The following is an 11,868-nucleotide window of genomic DNA, read 5'->3' as shown; positions in this document are numbered from 1 at the left end:
ATGTCACATGGTTTTCCATTAAATTAATTGTCCCAAATCAGACATTTTTACAGACAAGTTTATCTGTGGATTGTTATCTTAAATAATGCATAATATCCATCTTACATAAAATATTGTCATTAAGCTTTTTTCCACTACAAACAGCAAATTTCTCAAAGCCACTTTATTTGTGAAGTAAAAATTATCCTCCAAGTAGTAGTCAACGTTTTGCACACGAGTGCAGAATGACACATGACGTGCGTCGTCCTAACCACATCACGGCGTGGAGCTTCAGAGAAACCCTTTAATACCTCATGTAAAATTGTTGTGATATTCAACTGACACATTTGTAAACATGCTGAATTGAGTGAAAGCATTTCCTTATAAAGCTTTACACATTAAAAATTCAATTTTATTTTGATAAAATATAATACATTTGTACCTTTAAAAAAATGGAAAAGTATTTAAAAATAACAAACAAAAAAACAGAACACATTTACATTCAAGAAATTAGACTATAAAAGAAATTAGACTAAAAATACGTTCACGCATTTCAACAGGGTTTCAGTTAGATAACCGGGTAGCAGGCGTATGAGGCGATGCCACACATATTGTTCTGGTTTCTGGCTATACGGATGTAGCCACCATCTCCAAATGTGGTACCCCAACTGTTAAAGCAAAAGAAAACAATCAGCATCTGCATTTATTCATTTCAATGTTTTGACAGAGACAGTCTGCTTTAACAAAAATGTCTTTCTCATGAGTGGGTACATTTCCAGAACCAGACCATTTATGATCACAAAACTTCACAAAAATTCTTATTGTACCTGTTTTTGACCAGCCAATAGTCTTTCCCAGCAATCGAACCATATCCAACAGCCAGCACTGCATGGTTTACTTTTTTGGTACAGGTTGGGTCATTGTAAACTCCTGTGGACAGATGTGAGATAACGTCACAACCAAAACAAGAATTTGATCTGATTTAAAAAAAAAAAAAAAAAAAAAAAAAAAAAAAAGAGAAAGTAGTACTTACCACTGCGGTACAGTATAAACTGAGGACGGGTGGCATCAATGGCCACTGAAATAGGTCCGACACTGGCCAAAGTCTCCTTCAAGGCCTCTTCATCTCCCTGACTCACAAAATAGTACTTTGTGCAGTTTGCTGCATGCTGGGATGGATTGTATCTGCACTGTCTTTGCTGTAGGACACATTTATTTGTTACATTACACATTAGACCTATAATGACAATGGATTACAATATTGCAGATTTTTTCATAAATGTTTTATTTAAAATCATGCGCCAAACTCTGACAAATGTAAGTCCAGCAATGTCTGTAAATGTATGGATCAGAATCTGCAGTAACAGGCCTGATCAATTCAAATAATGCAACCAAACATTTGTGTGCTTAACGTTAACGTTTCTTTTAATGTAATAATAGATGTAAATGTTTCTTCACTTGGACCCACACAAACAACTTACCACTCCTTCATAAGGGTACGATGAATCTGAGTCTATTCCGCCATTATCAATGACGTACTGGAAAGCAGCACTCATAAAACCACCACCGCAGCCCTTGTTTCCATATCTGGAGGAACAGTCCACCAGGTTCTGAGGACTGAGGTCGACCAGCTTCCCTGTGGTCTTCATCAGCTGACCTTCAAGAGCCCCAACAGAGCTGAACGCCCAACAAGAGCCACATGCACCCTGACAACAGAGAGAAAAGCATGATAAAACGACTAAAACCGGAAACACACAAACTTTTGGATTACAAAGGCTTATGAGGCAGCAGAAACATCGTTCTGACAATGCGGTTTTTAAGTTGCTGATTTTTGAATTTCCAACTCATTATAGGGGAAGTTACAAAAAAGGGGAAATAAATTCCCTCAGACACTGACAGGAAAATAAGAAAAACAAAGGAAGTGAAACTTTTTTTTATTTTATTTTTTATGTATGTGACAGTTTCTGACAGAGAATGGGGCCAATTCATTTGACATCATGAGAGCAATAGCGAAACCACAATCTATGTCTCAGCCATTTTCCCAGGGTTGTGTACCAAAACCCGGTGCCAATATGGAACCGGTACCCAAAAACAAATAGTTGGTGCCACTTAAATATCTGAGCGGTCGATTGAAATATTTGCCCTCTGGTTCTCCGAAATGGACGCAAGAAGCATCATCACCGCATGTGATCACTAGTTAATACTTTGAGCGTACGATCGATCACACCGCTGTGATTAGAACGTTCAGATCACGTGATCATCAACTATTAAATTCAAATGTGCTTTCACACACTGGCTGGCACTCAGCGCTGTCCTATAAATCACAACTGTTCAGTGTCTTCAACCACATAAGATTTATTTTAGGTTTCAGACATTTAAATACACAAGTACTAGCAAAACACATTTTATAGTTTGTAAACTACACACTGAAGTCTATGAAACAATCCTTTCCATTATAAATTGATGACACGTTTAGAAACACATTGTGTAGGTAACTCAAATTTACTCTATTCTTCTCACACTTCACTGGCCACTTTCATGCATTTCGGGAGAAGTGGATGAATTGATGTGTTGTAAATCTGACAGATGCAATTCTTTGAACTGCCACTAACATGGCGCCAATCGTGCGTTACAGATTAACTAACATGAATCATGATCATTATAAAAGGTTTCTTAAATGACAAAACACATTAATTCACTTACATGCATTGAAGAATAAAAACAATATCAGCCAAGGACTGACTGACATGTAACGCAACCAATCACAGTTAGTTTTATTCAGCGTCATGTTTAGTGTTAAAATGTGAAGTCGATGTCCCTACAATAACAGACCGGCGTACATCTAATAAATTAATAATTCATAAACGTTGTGCAAGTTTACTGCAACAATAGGGCCACGAACTTCACATACTTTTGAAAATCCAGCATTCAGTTGAGCCTGACAACTGAGCTCATTGTCACAGTTGTAAACATGACAGCATTGTTCAGCATATAAACTTGTCTACATTATACATAATAAATTTCTATAGATGAATAGCAAAACAAAAGCTAATCAAATTGAGCAGAGATCATACAATCAAATATCTAGTACATTAATACCTGCATTTTCACACTGGAGACATATCCCTTCTCTCTCCAGTCAAGAGAGTCTGGGACAGGAGCCCCAGAAGAACCCACGAATGTCGCTGTTTGCCTCTTAAAGCCAGGAGGGACACGAGTCGTGGCCAATGTTTGGAGGATCTCCTCTGTTGTCTGTGAATCAATGACACAAAATAGAAATATTTGAACAGGAAGTAGTTACAATATAGCTGTACAATCGAGTAAGGAAAACAGAAGAAGAAAAAAGTTGATTGTGAACAAATCTTAAATCTCTCATTAGCTTCATGCTAGATAAATAAAGCAGTATCACATGCAAGTGGATTTTTTTTTTTCTCTTGTGAAAACTGAAAGGCGGCAAGTAGATAAATCACAAATGAAAAAAGACATAAGTGTGCACACGTGCTCTCTCTCTCTCTCTCTCTCTCTCTCTCACACACACCATGTCACCCATGTGGTTCATGGCCAGGTCATATGAATGCATGCCCATGGAGGCCTCCAGGTTATGAAGGGTGATAATTTCAAGGTTTTTCTCCCACAACTCCCTCCTGCCCAGTTCCTCGACCTGCAACACATATTACAGGGATCACACGTGTGATACGTTTGTGTGAGACTACCGTCACTGCATTTATTACAGATATCTATTGTTAATACCATTTTAAAATCATCAATATTTCAATACATTTACATCAATATATGGATACCATCTCCATCATTTTAAGCCAATCGTGAAATGATGAGCCTCACAAGAACACCATTATTAAAATGAAGCTGCAAGTATTGTAAATGAAATATCAGCTGAGGGGTCATCAGATAGATGCTTATGAAACTCATGTTCTCACCTCGGTGGAGTAAAACTTGTCATGTGTCTTCTTCCACAACTCCCAGTGCTGGTCTAGATTCGAGTTGAAATGGGCCAGTGCTGCACTACAAAACACGGCAAACAGCAAGCTCCCGAACATCATGGCCTGACAAGAGCAAAACGGTCCATGAAAGTTACTGGCATGCATTAAAAAAAAAAATCTATATTTTTCCTGTTACTCTCATTGAATCATGTTGACACATGGCCTAAATGTTACATCAACCACAGTCAGAAGTGATCAGTTCAGTGAAGCAGACTTCTGAAAGTCTTGTTTGTTTTCAAATGTTCATATCTAAAAGAAATGCTGTAATCCTGATTTTAGGAAGGAAGGAAACACATGAAGTAGCAGAAGTAGACCAGAAAGGAAGTTAAAGTGAAATTTAACTTCACTTTAAAAAGTGAAATAAATAAAAAATCTAAGTAAATCAATGGATAATAATACTAAAAGACGTTTTAACCAGTTAGATTAGGGAGGTAAAAAATAAAATTTTACAAGTTAACCACATAAAAGGAACAAGTGAACACGGTGTGTGTATGAGGAAGAAACGGAAATTAAACTGAGATGGGGGTTTGATCGACTTCTTCTGCTCCTTCATTCAACAACATATTTAACTCTAATTTATAGGCATTTTTTTGTGTTAACTTTAAACGCAGTTATCACAGACGACTAATAAAACACTGACAACAATTCAAATATTTGAGGAAAAGCGGATCATAAAACCAGTCACCACCACCTTCATTAAAACCGAAAGAGAAACATTCTGAGAGAAACCGCCGACAAAAGCGACTTTTATCAAAAAGATAAGACGTGAAAGTGAACAAAAAAATGAACTCAGATGTGTCTCGTCTCACCTGTGCACTCTCGTTAAGCTACACTTGTCGTTACTCGTTTGTCGTCGAGGAGGCGATGAGCGTCTGTATCAATTTCCTGGTTCTTTTGCTTTTATTTTGTTTAGTTCCATCACGTGCTAATCTATGCTTGCTTATTGTCATATGGCACAGTTGTCTAGTTTACTTTTTGCTTCGCCCTGTTACATGTTAGATGTTACATGTAGAAAAAAATGATAATTTAATGGAATTTGTTTTATTAATAAATAAACATCGGTTATAAACGTTGGATTAATACAACGCTTATAGTTAAAACAACTATAGCCTACCTTATTTGAAAAAAATATTTATTTTTAAATAAAAAAAATGAATTAGGCTATTTATTCATCCTTATTTAAGCGAAATATATAAAAAATAAAATTAAACAGGCTACTTTCAATAAATATTAAACTAATTATATACAATTAGACTAATTAGATATAGATTAAAGGTGTCTTATGCAGAAGGCTAACCTAAAAATGTGTCCGATGTGCTTTGTTTAATTATAGTTTGATAGGGGTTTTCCAACAGCGAACACCTTTTACTCTGAAACTGTTAAGGAAATACCAGCAGTTTACAGCTGAGCTGCTAAGATAGGTGTAATCCACTACGTTGAGTAGTTGAAATAGCCTATACACGCCGCCGTAGGTATCAAAATGTTATCTAGGTAGGCAGCTCACTTGGTTCTAGCTTCCCACGCTTTGAAAACAAGAAGTTTTTTATTCTGTTTTCTCATGTCGTGTTTGTGTCGCCATCTAGCGAAATTAGTATTAAACACCGGAAGAAGATCTACTCGAGTGTCTTCACACTTGATGCAGAGTAGCTATTTTTTGTTTCAGACAAGATATAGAACACTTGATAACAACGTCAACGTGGTAGTTGAGGCCTAAAGCCATAATTATCATGTATTACATGATATGAAAGTACACTGGAAACAGGAAGACAGCCAGAGGAAATCATGTGGTTAAAAACGCCATCATTTGAGCACACAAGCATGACATAAACACCTGTCTGGCTTGTTTCAGACTATTAGGTTCTAGAAGAACATTTTATTACCATTGCCCAAATGCCAAAAAGCCCCATAACCACTATTGGGTACAGGAACAATGAGACTTATTTTTTTTTCCTTTCTTGATGCATCTGCTGATCACTTACTAAATGAGTCATCATCATGATTTGACAAATATTTGTGCTGAACTGGTGCTGATTTCAATGGAATGAAAATAATCACATTTAAAATGATTAAATGTGTGTTGCTGGGTACATCTTCTTTAATATTAATTGAACTTACAATCCAAGCTGAGAGATAATTAGTATTTGTCTCTCAGAAAAGAAAAAATAGTATATTGTTATATGGTGTTTTCAGAATATATCAGCTCAGGTCACATTTATATGTGGTCTGTGGTTATATTTTAGAACAAAAGCTTTATTGAACATCGTGAAATTTTCTTTGAACAATAATTACTGAAGATTTCAGTCATCCAAAAAGTAGGCTAGGCTTAGTTTGCAGCATTGTGGAGTGCATCCATTCACCCTTTTTAATTTCATGCCATGCAAAACTTCCTGAAATAAATTATTAAATGAAAAAAAATATCCATGACTGCCTCTGACAGACAAAGACCTCGGGCTAAGGATCCTACAGAGGCCTGACACTTGAAAATATGGCACTGCACATAAAATTGTATCTATAGACAAACTGAACATTGATTCACTTTTAGCAAATGTGAAATAAAATAAAAAATTAAAATATTATTGATCCCTCTTTAGCACTAATAGTGGCATGTATTACTATGTATATGTATGAATGTATTGAAGTTCTGATGTTGTATTCTTTGTTTTCAGTTTGAGTTTTTAAATAAAGTCAAAGTTCAAATATTTTAAGTTAAAATACTAAATGTGAACACAAAAGGGGAACGCTGGGTCATTCATCTGATGAGGAAGTGGTTCGGTTATGGTCATATGATTTCTTACTACAGAACATATCTGTCATCGCTTTTGTTTAAACAGCATAGGATAGTTTAGCTCTTAATTCTACTATATGTGCTGTCTTTGATTTCTTTTCTTGGCTTCTCTTGCTTCGACTTCCCCAAATAAATTATCTGATGCTTTCTCTTCCCTCAGCAAAACTAAAACTAAGTCTTCATAAACACAGGAACGTCTTACGGTTACCATGGTTTATAGAAACGTTCTCACAATTCAAAATAAAGGGGTTGGCACTGATGTTTTATTCTCTGAATTTTATTTTACATAATGTTTCTGTACAGAGGTGTGGTATTGACTTGTATTTATTAAAACATTAATAGTGTGACCTTTTTTACATTAGAATTTTACATTAGAAAGTTATCATTTTGAGGTAAACAGTAAGATACCTTGACCCAAGTATGATGTACTCAAAATTAACAGTTTTATTTAATATGGTAATAAAAAGCCCTTGGTAATTTATATAATCAAAATATAAAACTGAGATCTCAGATCCCACCAGGGGAGTAAGAAAAAAAAAAACTTAGCAGACTGTATATACACAATATCAAAACTTCCCTTTTGAATTTCAAATATTGCACAAAACAGTTTTGACTGCATAGGATTAAAAAACAAGACATCTAAGACACAAGAAAATAAAAAATACATTGTGGTATTAAAATGAATTCCTTCTTTTAGAGAGTGTTTTCCCAATCATTATTTTATGTTGGAGCACAATGATAGTGATAATGAGTCCCTTTTGTTATTGGTCAGTAGCAGACAAGTTTGGTCCCTTGTGAGCTCCCTGCTTCCAGCTCTCACATGACTGGATAACTGGCCAGGCTGGCAATACCACATGCATTGTTACGGTTACGAGCCATCAGGACGTACCCCTTCTTTCCCCAGTCTTCACCCCAACTTCAGAAGCAGAAAAACAACAGATTGATTAGGAGAAGACACTAAATGCACATTTATTTATTTTTATATTAACTTAAAACTTCCTTAATTTAAATATAAATTACATCTTTTCTTTATTTTAAATGGAATAATTGTAATTAAATTATTTATTTATTATTTTAAACAAATCTGCTCTCTTGAAGAACAGATTTTCCTCACCTGTTCTTCACAATCCAGTACTTTTTGCCTTTCGGTGTGACTCCGTAACCAACAGCTAGCACTGCATGGTTGACATCATCCTTGTTGCAGTTGCGATCATAGTACACACCTAGAAATGGGTTTTGGGACATAGTAAATGTCAAGCTTTTAGTCTTATTAGTAACCTTTATTTGAAAGATTTCAGCAAAACAACACAAATCAGACAATATAGATGTAGATGTTAAGTACCGCTTTTGTAGTACAGGAAGGTGGACTGCATGGCATCTATACCCACTGACACAGGTCCCACCATTGCCACAGCAGCAGTCAGTGCCCTCTCATTACCCTCAGGAATCTCTTTATACCCTTTACAGCTGGCTGCTCTCGCTGAACTGTTGTAGGCACATTGCTGATCCTGCAGGGGGCAGTAGTGAGATGTACAAAATGATGACTGTCAACAGGTAAATCATTTGTTGGCTGTGACCTTAATCCAATAATTTAAATGAATCATTAAAAAAAAGTATTTGATTTGCTTAGCGACACGAAAAAATTATTTGTCTTCTCAGTTAGCATAAAGATGTGGTCACATTTACCGTGACTCTGCGAAATTTTGCAGGAGAAATCCAGTCATTAAAATAGGAATCAACACGATTGGAAGTTCCGCATGAGAGCGAAAAAATTCCCTATGCAAATTACGCTCAAGTTGGTTACGTGAATTTGCTGTGCTGACCAACAGAAAGCTGCTTGGTTTAAAGTGTGTGAACAGTGTCACTACATTTTTAGAAGAAAAGGTTCTACAGAACCTTAAAGGGTTCTTTTAGACACTTCATAGAACTTTTCAGGGGTTCCCATCTTTGGATCATTTTATGGATTTAGTTGTAATAATTTCATTTCATTTTAATTCTTAATTTTAATTAAATTTTATTAATTAAAAATCTCATAAACTGAAAATATCCATTAAATATCCATATCCATTAAATGTGAAACATAAAGAGGGGAAGTTATTTTGATAAAAAATTATCAAATGGATTTAAATAAATAATGATGTGCACAGATAAATTATTTCTACTGCAATATACCGTAAAAAAAAATCCGATTTGTCAATTTTGATTTCATGGTGTCTTTAAGGCTGACTAATACCGTTCCAGCATAGGGGTAGCTGTCCTCTGAATCAATTCCTTGGTTGTCTGCGACGTATTTGAAAGCTTTTGTCATGTATCCTCCACCACAGCCGTCATTGTCAGTCACACAGTCCACCAGGTTCTGAGGACTGAGGTCTACCAGTTGACCTTTGGTCTTCTTCAGCTGACCTTCCAAGGCCCCAACAGAGCTAAAGGCCCAGCATGAGCCGCACGAACCCTGAGGAGAGCAAGAGAAAAAGAGCACTTTACTAAGAAGCAGACTAAACTCGACTGATTTAAAAATATAAGCTTAATCGTTTTAACCACTAGATGGCGCCCAAGTACAATGATAACTGTAGTTGGCTTGAAATGGTTATAATGATAACCCTCATTCTGTGGAAAATAGTTTGAAAGCACATTTCTTACAACCTGGAGTTAATGTGAGGATGTTGAAAAGTTTAATCATGTGAGAGATTCTCAGAATGAAGAAACATTCCTGGAATATTTTGTTATTTCCTCACTTGGTTCTTGACAGAAGTGACGTATCCCAGTTTACGGTAGTCAATTGATTTGGGCAACTTCTCCGTTGTTTCACCAGGCACGAATGTGTTAGTTGAGTCCCGGTACATGGGCATTTGAAGTCCCATCACATTCTCTGCCACTTCTTCTAATGTCTGCAGACAGATAAGAATTGGAAAAAAAGGATCTCGCTTAATTGCTGACCAATCCTCCAAAACGTTAACAAGTTAGACCTAGTTTCAGTAAACAGGCTTTTAAAATACATATTTTGTTGATGGAACATTCATGTTGTCATAATCTTACTTATCTGCAAACAGGTTTAGCAAGTAAGAATTTTGATACCTTAAACTGGGCAGTTTCTCTCTCTCACACACACACACACACACACACACACACACACACACACACACACACACACACACACAGACAAACATACACACACACAAACACACATATATATATGCGTTTCGCAGCGGTCAAATAGTATACCGGTATACTTACCATATCTCCAAAATGGTTCATGCCCAGATTATAGGTATGAATCCCCAGTTCATACTCTTTGTTATGGGACTCAATAAGCAGCATGTTCTTCTCCCAAATCGTCCGTCGAATAGACTCTTCATCCTGCCCACCATGAAACACACATGTAAATACTTGACACAAACAGTGAGTAATACCGAATAAAATTATTGCTGTAGAGCATGTAAAAACAAAGCCCCATTAGAAAGGGACTTAAAACAAAAACGATACAAACTAGCTCACCAACCAAATTCAAGTCCCCCTGTGGTGAAAATCAAGCTTTTTATGTTGTTTATATGACTATGTGGTGTTTTTACAGTAATATGCTTTAGGAAAACCATGTACAAATGCCAGTCAAAATAAGTCAAAATAATTGCTGAGTATTTTCTCCTTAAAACTGCATTGAACAAAAGAAAATCTCAAAAACACATTTTGAAATCGTTGGTGTTTCTGACGTCACAAACAGCTGGTGTGAGTGAGTGGAGGCGGGACTAATTTGCATATTCATAGAACCTCTTATACTAAATGAGGCAAGGGTGTAGTTACATTCAAGCTATTTTAAGGCATGAATATATATATTTTTTAAGGAAAAAACATTTAAATATATAATTTTGGTGATCAAAGATGAGTTTTAAGGGATACAATTATTGACTACGGGGGACTTTAGCTATTTTATCACCCCGAGGAAACAGAATTTTACTATTTTGTTAGTCTTTTTAGGATGCTACTCACCAGGCCATTGTACTCCCTCCTATGGGTGATTTTCCAGCTCTCCCATGCTTCATCCAGTGAGAGATTGTCCAGAGTGTGAGCTAGTCCACACCACACCACCACGAGAATAGGAATTCCACCAAATGTATACATAATGCCCTGAAAAACAGACATACAGCCAGAGGTGTGAACCCACTGTAGCCTATACTATAAATGCTCGTGCAATTTACGTGCGTGTTAACCGTAAACCACAACATGCAAAAACGAAACCCCCACTGCAACCTATTGGTCAGTTTAGAGAAGTAAGGATTGAGTGGTTAGGCTATATCCAAAGCGAGGAAGAAGAAAATTACTGTCTACATTCCAAAATTGCATTAAAAGGTTTTAATTTTAAAAGTTTCGTGAACAACAAAAAGAAAGCGAAAGTATAGCAACAAAGCTGCACACTTCAAATGTGTCGATTTTTAATAGCCTATTTTACGAATGTTAAAACAAATTAACAATGTTAACTCTATTTACGATGATAGAAATATAAACTACAGAGTGACGATGAGGACGGTTACCTGGATGATTTCCAGAAGTTCAGAACAAACGACCACGATGCTGGTTTAAAACTGGTTAGTCGACGAGACGACTACCTTTTTATATGCTGGAGTTTTGAGGAAGTTACTCTTGTTGCCGGGAAGGGGAGAAGTCCCGCTGCATCTGGAATCGCTAAAACGCAGCCAAGAACGATGATGTCAGGTGTCGAGTTACAGTTTTTGGAAAAGTGGGAAGTTGGGAATAGTGTATCCTCCTACCAAGGTCGTGAAAAAGAGATTTCTATATGAAATTTAAATTAATTTCTAACAACACCACCACCACTAACAACAACAAGATCATATTTTAGAGATCCCTTAATTGTTAACTAAACCTTACATTTGCCAGATAGATAGATCCATAATTTTACACAGATAAGAAGTTTTACATATAAAATTTGGTGCAGCGTTTCCTAAAGTTTTGGGAATGCTTAGGCTATATATTGACGCCAGTTTTTTCTTTTTGCCATTGATTTTCATTTGCATTTAGCCTATAGTTCTGCCGGGCTAGTCATAGGCCTACTAACAAAAGAAACAATCACATCCAGCTATTCTGTTGGGG

General features: G+C 36.2%; 2 protein-coding genes across 2 annotated transcripts; both read right to left on the bottom strand.

Moving 5' to 3' along the window:
* Positions 1-369: 369 nt before the first annotated feature.
* On the bottom strand, positions 370-4,945 carry ctss2.1 (cathepsin S, ortholog2, tandem duplicate 1). The gene is made up of 8 exons (XM_079624608.1): positions 4,790-4,945; positions 3,918-4,043; positions 3,518-3,640; positions 3,079-3,231; positions 1,461-1,685; positions 1,013-1,178; positions 807-909; positions 370-647 (listed from the first exon to the last, which is right to left on the bottom strand). The coding sequence occupies exons 2-8, from the start codon at positions 4,038-4,040 to the stop codon at positions 548-550; spliced, it is 993 nt and encodes a 330-aa protein (XP_079480734.1). The 5' UTR covers positions 4,041-4,043; positions 4,790-4,945; the 3' UTR covers positions 370-547.
* A 2,241-nt stretch (positions 4,946-7,186) lies between these two features.
* Positions 7,187-11,524, bottom strand: ctsk (cathepsin K). The gene is made up of 8 exons (XM_079624875.1): positions 11,292-11,524; positions 10,750-10,887; positions 10,000-10,122; positions 9,501-9,653; positions 8,999-9,217; positions 8,108-8,273; positions 7,880-7,988; positions 7,187-7,681 (listed from the first exon to the last, which is right to left on the bottom strand). Exons 2-8 carry the CDS (start codon positions 10,879-10,881, stop codon positions 7,582-7,584), a joined length of 1,002 nt encoding a protein of 333 aa, XP_079481001.1. The 5' UTR covers positions 10,882-10,887; positions 11,292-11,524; the 3' UTR covers positions 7,187-7,581.
* Between the last annotated feature and the right edge of the window lie 344 nt (positions 11,525-11,868).

Source organism: Phoxinus phoxinus (genome assembly GCF_949152265.1).
Source record: "Phoxinus phoxinus genome assembly, chromosome: 10".
Taxonomy (NCBI): Eukaryota; Metazoa; Chordata; class Actinopteri; order Cypriniformes; family Leuciscidae; genus Phoxinus; species Phoxinus phoxinus.
Note: the sequence above shows the minus strand (reverse complement) of the source record. Positions and strands in the feature narration are given on the sequence as shown.